Source organism: Aquarana catesbeiana, linkage group LG03 (assembly GCF_042186555.1).
Source record: "Aquarana catesbeiana isolate 2022-GZ linkage group LG03, ASM4218655v1, whole genome shotgun sequence".
Classification (NCBI taxonomy): Eukaryota; Metazoa; Chordata; class Amphibia; order Anura; family Ranidae; genus Aquarana; species Aquarana catesbeiana.
In genome coordinates this window covers 51,853,440-51,870,536 of record NC_133326.1, presented here as the reverse complement: position 1 = coordinate 51,870,536, position 17,097 = coordinate 51,853,440, and the positions used below count along the sequence as shown (strand labels likewise).

General features: G+C 45.2%; 1 protein-coding gene across 1 annotated transcript in view; it reads left to right on the top strand.

The window, feature by feature from the left end:
• Positions 1-2,775: 2,775 nt before the first annotated feature.
• Positions 2,776-17,097, top strand: part of HYPK (huntingtin interacting protein K) — a 31,122-nt gene continuing 16,800 nt past the window's right edge. Inside the window, exons 1-2 of the mRNA XM_073618518.1 lie at positions 2,776-2,989; positions 14,326-14,381. Coding sequence (XP_073474619.1) covers positions 2,828-2,989; positions 14,326-14,381 — 218 coding nt within the window. The 5' untranslated portion in view covers positions 2,776-2,827. The remainder of the gene's footprint in view (positions 2,990-14,325; positions 14,382-17,097) is intronic.

The window sequence follows — 17,097 nt, the reverse complement described above, 5'->3', positions numbered from 1 at the left end:
ATTCATAGAATAAAAGGTCCTGCTTCTCATCCAAGGGAGAAATACACTCCTCTTTATGGGAAAACTAAAAGGACTCCTATAACTCAGGTGGACACTAATTAGAGGTAATCATGAGGGGATGGGGTGCTCCAGCCCAAGGGATCTGGTCAGGACCCATATAACAGACAAAGGCTTGGGGGGCACACCCTAAAAAATGCATTCCATTAAAGATGGTGCAGTACCATCTTTAGTGGAATGCATTTTTTAGGGTGTGCCCCCCAAGTCTTTGTTTGGCAGATATGGTTCAAAACGCATCCAATTCACATATATGTGAACTGAGCCTTATTCACATATGGACTGTTGTGGACTCACGTTTGACTTAATATTGTTTTTGTCCTTATGTTAGCACTGCTGTTTTTTTTTTGCTTTAGAATATCCAAAATGTAAAAAAGATCGGGCCAGTTCACACCACATGCAGTCCAGTGCGGGTTTTTTCTGCATCAAAAAAAAAGTGAAAGTAGGTTATATGGTTTCCAATGGCATAGTTCACACCAGTGCAGTCAGTTCCAGGGCTTACAAGTTCCAGAAAAAAAAATAGAACATGCTGCATTTTTCCTGCACCGGAATGTACTGGAATGCAGTAAAATGCATCAAATACACACCAAAATGTACTGGAAAGCATCAAAAACGCACTGAACCTATGGTTTCCTCCTCATCCCTTTAAACCCGAACACATATTAATTACACAGGTTCTGTGGCTGATTAAGGTGGTAATTAATCTCACTTGGTGCCTTATTTGCATTTAATTAGCCTCAGAACTTGTGTAATTCATATGTTTTCAGGTTTAAAGGGATGAGGTGGCAACCCTAACTGGACCCCAGTTCAGTGGAAAAAAAAAAAAAAAACAGGAAAAAATAAGAAAAAAAGAATGCATCCAGAAACGCATCAATATTACACTGGAATGCGCCAAAACGTGTTAAAAATGTGCATGCAAAAACACATTCAAAACGGATCTGGAGTGCGTTTTTGTGATGTGAACCAGCCCTAATGTTATTTATACTGTAAACTGACAAGAGCTTTCTCAGCACTGTTTACACTTTATATACACTATATACTAAAACTGCACAATTGATTGTTAAAAGATCGCGATCTCGATTCAAGACCCCTGATGATCTGTATTGCAGAGTTTCCCGATTCTTTCATGTAACAAGTATAGAGAGTTCTCTGCTCACTCTGGCAGTCTGCTAAACCGGGCAGTCTGCTAAGTTTTTAACAATATTGTAACTCCTATGCCGCGTACACACGATCGGAAATTCAGCCAGCAAAAGACAGATGAGAGCTTTTGGTCAGAAAATGTGACCGTGTGTATGCTCCATCGGAAGCTGAAATCCAGCCAGCAAAAGATTGAGAGCATGTTCTCAATTTTTCGGTCGGAAAAAGTTTCTATCCGAAAATGCGATCATCTATAGCAATTCCGACGCACAAAATTCCTACGCGTGCTCGGAAACAATTCGACGCATGCTTGGAAACATTGAACTTCACTTTCTCAGCTCGTCGTAGTGTTGTACGTCACCGCGTTCTTGATAGTCGAAAGTTCAAGCTAAACTTGAGCCGAATCCCGTCGGAAAAGCCATCATATCATTTTCCAACCAAAATCCAGATCGTGTGTACGCGCCATTAGTCTTATGCCGTGTACACAGGGTCGGACTTTCCGGCAGGAAAAGTCCAACGGAATCTTTTCATCGGACATTCCGATCGTGTGTGGGCCTCATTGGACTTTTTTTTTTTTTTTCGAAAATTCATCTGTATGCTGTTCCAACGGACCAAAAACGACGCATTCTCTGAAGCAAGTACGAGACGGAAGCTATTGGCTACTCGCTATTGAACTTCCTTTTTCTAGTCCCGTCGTACGTGTTGTACGTCACCGCGTTCTAGCCAGTCGGACTTTGGTGTGATCGTGTGTAGGCAAGACAGTTTCAGCGGAACTCCGTCGGAAAAACCTTCAGAGTTTATTCCGACGGAAAAAACGGTCGTGTGTACGCGGCATTGGATCAAAGGGATAAAACTTCTGTGTGAATATGCAGGAAGTTTAACCATTTAAAGTCTAAACCTTTTTCTGACATTTGTTTCCTTACACTTAAAATCAGATTTTTTGCTAGAAAATTACTTGGAACCCCCAAACATTATATATATATATATATATATATATATATATATATATATATATATATATATATATATATATATATATATATTTAGCAGAGACCCTAGGGAATACAATGGCGATTGTTGCAATATTTTATGTCACACTGTATTTGCACAGTGGTCTTTCAAACACATTTTTTGGGGGAAAAATACACTTCAATGAATAAAAAAAAAACGAAACGGTAAAGTTAGCTCAATTATTTCGTTTAATGTGAAAGATAATGTTACGCCGTGAGAATCGTGATCTATCTTCTAAGCAAAAATTGCTATTCTCATTTTAGCCAGAATCGTGCAACTCTACTTTATACACATCAGAGAGAGGGACAAGTGAGGAGAAAAGGGGGACCTGAGGGAATTGCTTCCAAATGAAGGGACTTCAGAGATTTGCTTTTTTGACATTTGATTCACTCTCATGACTTGTACTTTATAATAGGTGTGAAATATAATATTTTATTCACTGGTATGGCTTATACTTTGTCAAAGGGGGTAAACTAAGCCGACTAAATAGCACGTCCGAATCTTCATGCCCCACTCCAAAATGGCCGCCGAGGCCTATCGCAGGATGTGATGTCACGGGCTGCACCGGAGGTAGAGGTCCACGCTCGGGGTCTGTCCCCTTTCTTCCGGTTTGTGAGAGGAAAACATGGCGGCAGAGGGGGATGTGGAGTTGGAGCTGGAGAATGAGGAGAACTGCAGCGAGCGGCCGGCTGACAAGCCTCGGAAACATGACAGCGGGGCGGCCGACCTGGAGAGAGTGACCGACTATGCGGAGGAGAAGGAGATCCAGAGCTCCAACCTGGAGACGGTGAGAGGACGGCCGGGGGGATCGGGCACACATGGCTCGGTGTACTGTGGGGCCCCCCTGTGATGACTGGAGATGGGGATCCGGCTGCCATATTATTCCTCTCATCATTTCTATTGAATTTTAATAATTTTTTTGAATATGATTCACGTGATTCTAATATTTGGCAAAGGTGTATATTGTATAAATATATCTATTCATATAGAGGTGTATATTTGGCCATTAATATGTTTACAGTCTGGTTGTCCGATCTCCTTCAGATCTGCCATCGGCTATATAATACAAGGGGGTCCGCGTGATTGGATACATATTGAATGGTTGCGTCTGGGTTCACACCGAATATGGCTTTGAAATCGCATGACTTCACTTGAAATCGCACGATTTGAAAGCCGTGGGTCAGCGCGACTTCAGGCTCAGCTTCCATGCTCAGATGTCTAGGCAAGTCGCACCGGAAATCGCCAAAAATAGTGCGGGGTCTACTTTTTTTTCAAAATGGCGCGACACCGCAAAGTTGGCGTCGCACCGATTTGAACGTTTCCATTTCTGACAATAGGGTACGATTTGACCGTTCACATTAAAGCGGAGTTTCACACAAAAATGGAACTTCCGCTTTTCGGAACCCTCCCCTCCGGTGTCACATTTGGCACCTTTCAGAGGGGAGGGGGGTGCAGATACCTGTCTAAGACAGGTATTTGCACCCACTTCCGGCAAAGACTTCCATGGGAGTCTACGCCTCTTCCCGTCCCTCCGCGCTGTCTGCTGGGAACACACAGCTCCCAGGAGAGAGCGGGGACCACTTGGGACGCGCAGCGCAACTCGCGCATGCGCAGTAGGGAACCGCGAAGTGAAGCCGCAACGCTTCACTTCCTGATTCCCTTACCTAGAATGGCGGCGGCAGCTGCCGAGAACCGAGCGGGTTCTCGGCGTCAGCTGCCGACATTGCTGGACTCTGGGACAGGTAAGTGGCCATGTATTAAAAGTCAGCAGCTGCAGTATTTGTAGCTGCTGGCTTTTAATTTTTTTTTTTTTTTTTTTTGGCGGTGTGGGTGGACTTCCGCTTTAAATGACGACACGCACTGGTTTAAACCGGTGGGGGGTAAAAAAAAAATGCCGGGGTTATGGCTGATAGCTTTAGCCATAACCCCGGTGAACCACTTCAAAGCTGTAATGTGTGTGTGTGTGTGTATATATATATATATATATATATATATATATATATATATATATATATAAAAAAATGTCTTGAAAATACAACTGACCGGTGTGAAGAGCTGCATAGGATTTAAGGGTCGTACGTTTTTCTTTTGCTTTTTTGGCGTTAGGTAAAAACAGAAGGAAAAACGAAGGAAAAACGAATCCGGTATGAAAGGGGCCTTAACCACTTAAGGACCGGAAGAATTTCCCCCCGTAATGACCTGGCCCTTTTTTTTTTTTTTTTTTGCGATTCGGCACTGCGTCGCTTTAACTGACAATTGCGCCGTCGTGTGATGCTGTGCCCAAACAAAACTGACTTCCTTTTTTTCCCACAAATAGAGCTTTCTTTTGGTTGTATTTGATCACATGTGCGTTGTTTTTTTTTTGTTTATCTTTTTTTCTCACTATAAACAAAAAAAAAAAAGCACCATTTGTTTTTTGTTTTTTTTTTTTTTTATACTTTTTGCTATAATAAATACCCCCCCCAAAAAAAATATAAAAAAAAAACCACAAACTTCTTCCTTAGTTTAGTCCAATATATATTCTTCTACATATTTTTGGTTAAAAAAATCACAATAAGCGTATATTGATTGGTTTGTGCAAAAGTTATAGTGTCTACAAAATAGAGGAATATATTTATGGCATTTTTATTTTAAAATTTTTTTTTTAGTAATGGCGGTGATCTGTGATTTTGCGGCGGACAGATCGGACACTTTTTTGGCACATTTTTGGGACCATTGACATTTTATACCGCAATCAGTGCTATAAAAATGCACTAATTACTATTTAAATGTCACTGGTAGGGAAGGGGTTAACATTAGGGAGCGATCAAGGGGTTAAATGTGTTCCCTGCTATGTGTTTCTAACTGTATGAGGATGTGACTTTCTAGAGGAAGAGGAGCCAGATCGCTATTCCTACTTAGTAGGAACACACGATCTGTCTCTCCTCTCCTGACAGAAAGGGAATTTGTGTGTTTACAGACACACACACACACACCACCCTGTTCTGGCTCTCCTGCCCGTGTTCTCGCGTGGCTGGCGGACATCGCGGGCACGCGCATCGTGTCGCCTGCCGTGCAGCGTGTGCGCCTGCTATGGCTCTTAAAGGAGCCAACATACAGCTACAGCGATTCGCGGGAACGTGCCGACCTGCTGCAGTATGACGGCGGCTGGTAGGCAAGTGGTTAAAGGATAAGTTCACCTTAAAAAAAAAAAAAAAAAGTGCTTTTTTAAAAAAAATTATTTTTGTAGGTAAAAAAAGTGCATTTATTTATTCCCCCCCCCCCTTTTTATTGGGAGCCTTTAAGCTGCATTCACACCTGATTGTTTTCAGCTCATAAAACGCCCAACAAGCATAATCCCATTCATTTCAATGGCACCTGTTCACATCTGAGCATTTTGTCACCTGAAGCAAAACGCCTAAAAAAAACGCCTTAAACTCAAAAAAGAACATGAGCTTATTTGGGGCAGATTACAGGTGTTTTTCTGCTTTTTACATCAGTGACCTGTACAAAATCGCAGTAAAAACGCGTGACTTTGAAACGCTCAGGTGTGAATGCAGCCTTAAACTACAGCATTGCACCGCCATCAGCAATGTCGGGCTCCTGCAGACTCTCAATGTCGGGCTCCTGCAGACTCTCAATGTCGGGCTCCTGCAGACTCTCAATGTCGGGCTCCTGCAGACTCTCAATGTCGGGCTCCTGCAGACTCTCAATGTCGGGCTCCTGCAGACTCTCAATGTCGGGCTCCTGCAGACTCTCAATGTCGGGCTCCTGCAGACTCTCAATGTCGGGCTCCTGCAGACTCTCAGCCTGTACCTCTGATACCCAGAAGCATAATGGACAGCAAGGATGGTCACCAGCGTCCTCCCAGTACATGCCGTCAGCCGCAATTCACTTTGTGATCGAATGACAACACTGTGTGGGCGATGCCTCACCAAACCATGCTGGTTTCAAATTGTGACAGCGACTGCAGGGAGAAGATCTGCTGTCATAAGGAGGTGGCAAATTGTGTGTGTGTGGGGGGGGGGGGGGGGGTGCTTAACATGTTACACCCTAAATATAGGTTTAATATGTTGAGAAAGGTGAACGTATTCCATAACCATTTGCTGACTGCGCACTGTACATATACCGCGACAGTGCTGGCTGGCTGCGGAGAATCGTGTGTGTGTATATACATGATTCTGCTCTCCCCGGTATGGGGGCGTGCACCACTTTGACTGTGATTAGTCAGGTGCTGGCCTATGGTTGTCCGCTGGCACCCACTGATCATCAAGGAGAACAACAGAACAGAGCTCTGCCTATGTAAACAATACCTACAGAGCTCTGTCCTGTCAGCAGGGATGTGCTGGATTTTCTTTCCCTGCAAAGCAGGGAAAGAAAATCCAGCCTATCCCTTAGCGAAAGCACCACACAGTGCACAAAAAACACTGGTTAGGAACACATTTAACCCTTTGATCGCCCTTGTTATCCCTTTCCAATCAGTACAGTGACAGTGCATATTTTTAGCACTGATGACAGTATTCGTGTTACGGAATCCCACAGTGTCAAAAGGGTCCGTTTAGAATCAGGAAGATTCAGTCTCCTGGGTTACTCTGACGAGGCCACAGATAAGAGAGATACCAATCCCAGCAATGGATATGCATTCGCATCCTCAAGTAGAATATATGACTGTATATGTCAGGCACTTAAGAGGCATTTAATATTGGATATATGATTAAGGCCCCTTTCACACTGGGGCGGTTTGCAGGCGTTATTGCCAGCGGGGGGTTAAAACCGCACCGCTATTGGCTGAATACCGCGGTAAAACAGCGCTAAAAATAGCGCTGTTTTACCGCCGACGCCCCCTACCGCCCCAGTGTGAAAGGGGCCTAAGGGTTCTATTATTATTAGTGTACGAATGTGTATTCTTTTTTGTTTAATTCCAGTCTTGCTTCATAGATATCTCTTCAAAGATGTCCTATGTATTACATGTTTAAAAATTTCAATAACATTTTTATAGGGAAAAAAAAAAAGGGTCAGTTAGTGCCTGACTGGCCGCCACAATATCGCAGTCCCACTAGAAGTCGCTGATCACTGCCATTACTAATATAAAATAAATGTTCCAGTATATATCCCATAGTTTGTAGACACTATATAACTTTTGCACAGACCAATCAATATACGCTTATTGGGATTTTTTTTTATACCAAAAACATGTAGTAGAATACATATTGCCCTAAATTTATGAAGAAATTGTCTTTATGTATTTTATTTTATTGGATATGTTTTATAGCAGAATGTAAAAAAAATTATTTTTTCTCCAAGCGTCTTCCAGGACAGCCCATGAGACCTTGGGCTCCTCCTACCAGGACAGGAAACACGTCACCCCCACCAGATAAAAGGGCGGTCCTCCAGGCCCATGTCAGTTATTTGTGTTTCCTCCGGACGGGGGGTAACATGTTCATGGAACCTGCTCCCATAGGCCTTATAAGCAGGGGCTTTGTATGGCCTTTTTTCTGGGGCATATGACTTACCTCTTCCTCTGCCAGAAGCAGCACACCGCTGGGGAGGTTGGCTGTGTTGCTGTTCTCTGTCCTCAGTGCCTGGAGAGGGCCAGGACCGGTGTGAGGTCGTGCCCCTAGCGCAGTGCATTGCACTCTAGCTCAGCTGAGCTTCGGTTGTCCTTCCCTGCCGACAGCCTGGCTGATCTGAGCAAGGAATGGAGGAAGCCGCAGCGTTCGAGGGGGCGGAGCTATTGCGCTCCAAGATGGCCCACAGGAAGTGCCTGGAGAGGGTTACTTCCGGGGCATATGACATCATCATCGGGCGCCGGAGACGAGGTTCCAGTCTTCATGAACGGCGCGAACAGAGAACGCTGGCTGCTGGTGTTTCTTGGTGTTAAGCAGCCAGGCTGTGGATGACCAAGAGGGGCAGAATGGATCCTCCTGCAGTACCTGCACAGGCAGCGGATGCAGTTCCCAACACCAGCACCTCACAGGTAAGCCTGGGGTGTTCTGTCACCACCTTACTATCCCTGTGAGTGTTCCCTCCCCCTCCCCCCTCTGTAGTAGTGGGTGTAAGGGGACACATTTCCTCCCTCCTGCACGTGGTGTTACGGAGTGATTGTGTGGCTTTAATTACATTGTGGGTCATTTATTTTGTCTTGCAGACCAAGACTCAGGACAAGGCCCAAGCGCAGCCACTTAAAAGGAAATGTGCGGTTTGCGCAAACAAATTGAGCTCCTCATGGAGCAAAGCAGTTTGTCGCACCTGTATAGAAGGCCTAGTAAAGGATGACCCGGTTGCCTCTTGCCAGAAGATGCTTACTTCTGTTAGGGATGAGCTTGCGTCCACCTTCAGTTCCTTTAGAACGCTTATTGACAAGCTCCAGACTCCAGCAGAGAGTCCGTCTTCACTGAAGGCGTCAGTAAGCACTCCGCAGCAGGCAGAGAGTGAAGACTCTGAGGCTGAGGTCAGATCTACCCGTTCTTCTCTGGAAGAATCAGGGTCAGATACAGAGCCCAGAGATGGAGAATCCACTCGAGGCTCAAGATTTAAGTTATCTCTGGAGGATGTAGATGACTTATTAAAGGCTATCTATACTACCCTTGAATTAAAAGAGGAAGAGGTTCAGTTATCCAAACATGATCTTATGTATAAAGGATTACATAAGAGAAAATCAAGAGTGTTTCCAGTTCATAGTTCTTTGGTTGATACTATTAAACTGGAATGGGATAATCCTGAGAGAAAACCATTCTTCTCCAGTAACCTAAAAAGGAGGTTTCCTTTTGATGAGGACACTGCGCAGCCATGGAATAAGAATCCCAAGTTAGACGCACCTCTTTCAAAAGTTTCAAAAAACTCGGACCTGGCGTTTGATGATATGGGTACGCTTAAGGATCCGATGGACAAGAGGGGGGATATCCTGCTCCACAGAGCCTGGGACTCAGCAGTTGGAAACCTGAAACCAGCTTTGGCTTCCACTTGTGTGGCCAGAAATCTGGAGGTTTGGTTGACTCAGATTCAGTCACATCTGTCAGCAGGTACCTCCAGAGAGCAAATTTTAAAGTCTTTTCCTCTCCTATTTCAGGCAGTGGGTTATTTGGCAGATTCTTCCGCTGAGTCGGTAAGAATGTCAGCCAGGACTTCGGCTCTAGTGAACTCGGCCAGGAGAAGCCTTTGGCTTAAGACCTGGTCAGGGGACTCGGCCTCCAAGTTGCGCCTTTGTGGCCTTCCTTTAACTGGCGATCATTTATTTGGCCCAGGTCTACAGGAGGCACTGGAACGCACGGCTGATAAGAAAAAGGCGTTTCCAGAAAAAAAGAGAATTCAGACAGCCAGAAAATTTTTTCGTGGCCAAAACAGGCAACAGAGTCCTAGAGAAAAGGACAGCAGGCCGAAAAAGCATTGGACTGGGCACAAAGGCAGAGGCAAAGGGGGAGTGCTATTTAACCCTCCTCAACAGCCCGCCAAGCCGCAGTGACTTGTGTTCCCCGGTGGGAGGGAGATTGAGGGCCTTCATCCCACAGTGGGCAGCAGTCACTCTGAGCCCCTTCGTCCTGGACCTAGTGACCAACGGGTACAGGCTGGAGTTTGTTCACCAACCGCCAGAACGTTTGTTGGTCACATTTCCTCCACAAGATCGGGAGAAAGCAAGGGCTCTGGGTCTCCAGATCGGAGACTTATTAGATCAAAAAGTCCTGATTCCTGTTCCTCGATCGGAGCGGGGCAAGGGATTCTATTCCCATGTATTTGTGGTCAGAAAGCCAGCAGGAAAGTTTCGACTTATCCTGAATCTCCGGACCTTAAACAAGTCCATCAGATACAAGCATTTCCGTATGGAGACGGTTTTTACAATCAAAAACCTACTATACCCAAACTGCTTTATGGCCACGTTGGACTTAAGGGATGCTTATCTTCACATCCCTATCCATCCAGCCTTCCAAAAGTTTTTGAGATTGGCAGTGAAGACGGGTATGGGGACCCGACATTTTCAATTTCAGGCCCTCCCCTTCGGTCTTTCCTCAGCCCCACGCATCTTTACGAAGGTGTTGGGGGAAGTGCTGGCTCCTCTAAGATTAAAGGCAATAACGGTTATCCCTTACTTAGACGACCTCCTGATAGTGGCAAAATCATACCAAAGGCTGTTGGAAGATCTCCAGGCTGTACAGGACTTCTTACAGCCCCTAGGCTGGCTAATAAACAAAGAAAAATCGTCCTTGATTCCGGCCCAGAAAGTAACTTATCTGGGTTACGATTTTTGCTCCGTGAACCAAAGAGTTTTTCTTCCTCAGGAGAAGATTACCAAAGTGTTCCAGACTATGTCAACATTGCAGACCAACCAGTCGGTCTCTCTGAGACAGGTGTCGAGGGCAGTGGGTCTTATGACCTCATGTTTTCCCGCAGTACCATGGGCGAGACTCCGTCAGCGTCCGTTACAAAGGTTTCTTTTAAGAAACTGGGACGGGGACGTAAGGTCCCTGGAGTCAAGGATCTGGCTTCCCGACAGGATAAAAAGAAGCCTGTGGTGGTTGAGAGTTGGTCAGCACCTAGCAGGAGGTCTCCCATGGTCCTTTCCCATTTCCCGAAGGATTACCACGGATGCGAGTTCCTGGGGATGGGGGGCCCACCTCAGCAATGCAGTAGCACAAGGAGAGTGGTCCCCAGAGGAGGCAAGGGCCTCATCCAATCAAAGAGAGCTGCTTGCAGTCCAGAGAGCCCTCCAGTCTTTTCAGATGGAGATCCGGGGTCACAACCTCCAAATCCTGTCAGACAATATAGCGACAGTCGCGTATATCAACAAGCAGGGAGGCACGAGAAGCTGGAGGCTTCAGTCCATTGCCCAGGAGATCCTTTCATGGGCAGAGGGGAATCTAGCCTCCATTTCTGCTGTACACCTGAAGGGGAAAAACAATTGCCTGGCAGATTATCTCAGCCGTCACAGGATAGACCGAGACAACTGGTCCCTTCATCCCGAAGTCTTTGCAGACCTCACCAAGAGATGGGGTTATCCGGTAGCGGATTTGTTCGCAAACCGAAACAACCGCAAGACAGAGATATTCTTTTCCATGAACCCGGCAGACCAAGCCTTGGGGATCGATGCTCTGGCGAACCCGTGGCCTCCAGGCCTATGTTACGCCTTTCCGCCAATCAGGCTGATTCCAGAAGTCTTCCGGAAGTTTCGGCTGGAAGAGACAGATCTGATTCTAATTGCCCCGTTTTGGCCCAAGAGGCCATGGTTTTCCCTGCTACAGTCTCTGGTTTCAGAGCCTCCGTGGAGTCTTCCGAAAAGGGAAGACCTATTATTGCAGGGTCCAGTATCACACCCTCAGGTGGTTTCCTTAAACTTGACGGCCTGGTATCTGAAGAAAAGATACTGAGCGCCCAAGGGTTCTCTGACAAAGTAGTCAGGACGCTCGTTAATTGCAGGAAGCCAGTTACTAGAGCCATATATTCCAAAGTTTGGAAAAGGTTTAACTCATGGTTATCTGAAAATGATAGATTAACTCTTGATATTCCGTCTATTTTGGAATTTTTCCAAGAGGGTGTCAACAAAGGTCTTTCTGTTAGTACCTTAAAGGTACAGGCGGCAGCTATTAGTGTGTTCCTCCAGTTTTCTCTCCTGGAAAATCCCACTATAGCCAGATTTTTCAAATCTATCTCTAGGGCCAGACCAGTAGTAGTGAGAAGTTGTCCAACGTGGGATCTGTCCCTAGTACTTCAAACTCTGGTAGAATTTCCGTTTGAACCTCTGGAAAGTATGTCAGTTAAATTACTTACATTAAAAACTGTGTTCCTTATAGCTGTTACCTCAGCTCGTAGGGTAAGTGAGTTGCAGGCCCTATCAGTTAGGGAGCCCTTCCTCACGATTTTTGAGGATCGAGTTTTGTGTTACGAACCGATCCAGGTTTTTTGCCCAAGGTGGCAAGTACATTCCACCGATCTCAAAACATTGTATTGCCAACCTTTTGTAGTTCGCCACAGGGCGACTTAGAAAGAAAATTTAGTTTTCTAGATGTAAGAAGGATTCTCTTGGTCTATCTTGAGGTCACGAAAACCTTTAGGAAAACTGATGCCTTGTTTGTCCTCTTTTCTGGAGTTCACAAGGGGAATAGTGCATCTAAAGCCACATTGGCTAGATGGATAAAGCAAGCCATCTTGGAAGCTTACAAAATTAGGGAGGTCCCTACACCTTTTGTTACTGCGCACTCAACTAGAGCCTTGTCTACGTCTTAGGCTGAGAGGGCTGGTGCCTCACCGGAACAAATTTGCAGGGCTGCCACTTGGTCCAGTTACTCGACCTTCATTAAACATTATCGCCTGGATCTCCTATCAGCTCAGGAGCAGGCATTTGGTCGTAAGGTCCTTCAGGCAGTTGTCCCTCCCTAGACTGGTAAGTTCTGGCTCATCGTCTCATGGGCTGTCCTGGAAGACGCTTGGAGAAAAGCTGAGTTAGACTTACCGGTAACTCCTTTTCTGAGAGTCTTCCAGGACAGCCGGATTCCCACCCGGTATTGTCTGAAGTTATGTGTATTATGCATATGTTTTGCAGGGTCCTACGGTTCTTGAGAATACTGACATGGGCCTGGAGGACCGCCCTTTTATCTGGTGGGGGTGACGTGTTTCCTGTCCTGGTAGGAGGAGCCCAAGGTCTCATGGGCTGTCCTGGAAGACTCTCAGAAAAGGAGTTACCGGTAAGTCTAACAGCTTTTTTTTCAAAATTGTTGGTCCTTTTGTGTTTATAGTTCAGAAAATAAAAACCACAGAGGTGATCAAATGCCACCAAAAGAAAGCTCTATTTGTGGGGGAAAAAAAGGACATGAATTTGATTTGGGTACAGCGTCACATGACCGTGCAATTAAAGTAATGCAGTGCTGTATCGCAAAAAATGGCTTGGTCGTGAAGGGGGGTAAATCTTCCGGAGGTCAAGTGGTTAAGGGCTGGTTCACATCTGTGTGGTTTACATGTGTTTTGAAGGTGCGCTATCATTGAACTCTGTAAGAACATGTGTTTTGATCAAAACATGCGTTCAGTTGTACTGTGCCTAAAAAGGCTCCGCAGGGATCTAAATCAGCCCTTAAAGTGGTTGTAAAGGCTGAAGGTTTTTATCCCATTATTATTATTTGCTTTTTTGTACCCAATAAAAATAGTTTGTAAACAAAAAAAATATTCCATTATTCACATTTTATTATATCTGTTCAAGTGCAAAAAGAATAGCTGCTCATCCTGTCAGAAATCTTGCTGATAACTGCCTGTACTCTCTGGACTGTTATCAGTTAGCATTGTTCCCTGTTATCTCTATGGACTACAAAACCCCCTCCCGCCTGTTGTGGAGAAGAGAGGGAGGTGTTATGTAGTCCTAACATACTCCCTGTCTTAGGGTGACAACATTGCTCAGTACGGTTGTCACCTTAGGACAGGAAGTGAGTTAATGGCAGGATTACCAGGTTAAAATTAAGGAAAAAGTGTGAAAAAAAACACTAATGCAGCCAACCCTTCTAAAGACCGGGAAGCTGCAATACTATGAAATCTTGTTCTTGAGTTTAACTACACTTTAACCAGTTAGATGCCATTGAGGTATGCCACATGTTGGCACCAGCGTGGGGGTGGGGGGGGGTCTTATATACAACGGAAATGAATAGGTAGTTTCCACGCATCTCCATTATATTTGTCACCCTACCTGTTCTGCAGCAAAAACAAATTAAAGAATGTCTTGATACTTGTAGGGCATTGCAAAGGCTATCAGTGCAACTCAGGTGCACTTTTTAAGTTGTTTACCAGCAGCCCTGGGTCTGTACGGTGGTGCGGTCCTTCTGTTTTGGAGGTGGTAAAAGTAAATCTGTGAAATGAATTGATGCCATACACAGCCACACTAAAATCAAAATAATACATGATGCTTCAGAGAGAAGCCCCTTGATTACGGTTAGTGGAGGGAGGGGGGTTGGTTGGGGAATGTGACCATATTGTATGTTATACCCCTAAATATGATTAACATCATACATGGTCCAAAAGGTGGAGTGTGCCTTTTATTGTGGTGACTCTGTTATCTTCTATGGTCATTTTTTTTTCTTTAAAGATTGCCATTGAAACTGTCAAAATCGCAAAACTTTTGACTGCACATGAATTCAAAGCATTTTTATTTATTTTTTTTTTACCCTTTTTCAGGCTATGTCAGTAATTGGAGACAGACGATCAAGAGAACAGAAAGCCAAGCAAGAAAGGTCAGTTTGTCCTGCTTCATCTCTTTTTCTCATAGTATCTTGTTCTCTAAGACCCCTTTCACACTGGGGTGTTTTTCAGGCGCTTCAGCGTTAAAAAAAGTGCCTGTAAAGCGCCTGAAATAAGCCTCATCGCTTTCACACTGGGGCTGCTGCCTTGGCAGGGCGTCAAAAGTCCTGCAAGCAGCTTCTTTGCAGTGCTTTTTTTGCCACTGGGCTGGGTGCGGCGATGGCCCGAGCCCTTTCACACTGCCAGCTCCCGAAAAACGCCTAAAAAAACGCCCCATTGTGAAAGGGGTCTTAAGCGGCGCTTTAGCAGTGTATTTCAGGCGCTGGCAGTGTGAAAGGGCTCGGGCTTTCACATTGGGATTGCAGATGAGGCTTCTTACAGGCGCTCTTTTTAACGCTAAAGTGCCTGAAAAACGTCCCAGTGTGAAAGGGGTCTAAGACAGCCGTTGATGGTTACAATCTTGGCCGGTTCAGCAGGGACTGTCTGAGATTCAATCCATCTATGGGCAGGCTAATTGTACCCAAGTCGATCCATTGAGCGACTTGGGTACAACCAGCATGTCTGTATTTTCAGCATGCGATTATTGTCAGTGGCTATAGCCGTTAGCAATAATCACTGTGTTCTACCAGCACTGACTGTGTTGATGGGGGAATTGAGCCACTTTCTTTCCTGCAACCTGTGTTTGCAGGATAGAAAAGCGCATCATCTATGACCTGCCTTTGCAATTAGGAGCCATCATCAAAGCCCAACTAGGTATCGTTTGTTGACTACATCATTATTCTAGGACATTTATGGAAAGTTATACTTGGGTTTTTGTAAAGAGTTTATAGGTTAAAAAGAAGCAATCTGGCAACAAATTTGAATGAGAAGTCACATTAGTCATACCAGGACCTGTTCCTGAAAAACAAGGCCTCTTTCACACTGACGATCCGTTCAAGTTTGCCTGTCAGTTTTTTAGGCGGACCTGAACGGACCCTCCATAGATCTCTATGGAGCGTCGGATGTCAGCAGTGACATGTCCGCTGACATCCAACCCGCTCCGATCCGAAAAAGTGTAACGGAGGAAAAACCTACTTTTCCATCCGTTTTCGGATCGGATGACGACGGACTCTACGGTCCGTCATCATCCGATCCCCCATAGGGGACAGCGGCACTCTGACAGGTCCGTCGCTGCACAGTGAGCAGCGACGAACCTGTCGTCTGACTGCTCAGCGGGGATCGGAGGAGCGATACCCGCTGAGCAAGCGGATGTTCACGGGGCGGATCATCACGGATCCGCCCCGTGTGAAAGGACCCTAAGAGAATTGATGTAAGTGTGTAGATACAAAAAATTGTGACATCAGTGCCCCACCTCTCTAATTCATCCAATCAAAGAACACTTTGAATTCATTCAGAAAGTGCATAACATTCTCTGAATGGTCTTTGCTAAGTGGCCGACCACCTGTGTTCAGAAGGCAAGCCACTCGGGACAACAACCTGGAAGCAAGTGGAGATCACTGGAGTAGTGGCATCCACTACAGTGTTTTTCGGCTTTAAGGGGCATTGGCCAGGTATGAATTGTAAATAGTTACATTGATCCACGCTGGACCCATGCAACTACCCTATATTACCAAAAGTACTGGGACGCCTGCCTTTACACGCACATGAATTTTAAAGTGATTGTAAAGTCTTGTTTGTTTTCGTTTTTTTGTTTTCGTTTTTTTTTTTCTCTATAAAAATAACAGCCCAGATCCTCCTCTTCTCGGGTCCCTCTTCATTGCTCCTGGCCCCTCCCTCGTGTCGAGTGCCCCCACAGCAAAAAGCTTGCTATGCGGCACCCGAGCCGAGTCACAGCCCCCTGTGTCCATTCAGACATGGAGCTGTGGTCTGGCCTCACCCCCCTCTCTCCTGATTGGATGACTGACTTTGACAGAAGCGGGTGCCAATGGCGCCGCTACTGTGTCTCAGACAATCAGGAGGGAGAGTCCCAGGCATCCGAGACACTCAACATCGTGGGACAAAGATAATGGCTCGGGTAAGTATGAGGGGGGCGACTGCACACAGAAGACTTTTTGTCTTAATGCATAGAATGCATTAAAGGGTAAGTTCACTTTTACAGAAAATCTGTAAGGTGACTTTACACTGGACCCCCTCCCCACCCCCCACGGTCCCGCTGTACCCGAGACAGGCGATCACTCACTAGGAGACATCGGGTCGCTGCTTCACCAGTCGGGGAATTTGAAATCCCTGTGGCTTAATCTCATAAATGTACCTCGTAAAGGTACGTAGAGGAGGCATTCTTTGTAAAGGTGAACTTACACTTTAACCACTTGACAACTGGGCACTTAAACCCCCTTCCTAACCAGACCAATTTTCAGCTTTTGGTGCTCTCACATTTTGAATGACAATTACTCAGTCATGCAACACTGTATCTATATGAAATTGTTGTCCTTTTTTTCACACAAATAGAGCTTTCTTTTGGTGGTATTTAATCACTGCTGGGTTCTTTATTTTTTGCGCCGTAAAAGAAAAAAGACCGAAAAATCTGTAAAAAAATACATTTTTCTTCATTTCTGTTATAATATTTTGCAAATTAGTAATTTTTCTTCATATATTTTGGCCAAAATGTATACCGCTACATATCTTTGGTAAAAATAACCCAAATCGGTGGATATTATTTGGTCTTTTTGAAAGTTAGAGTCCAAAAGCTATGGTGCGAATATCTGAAAA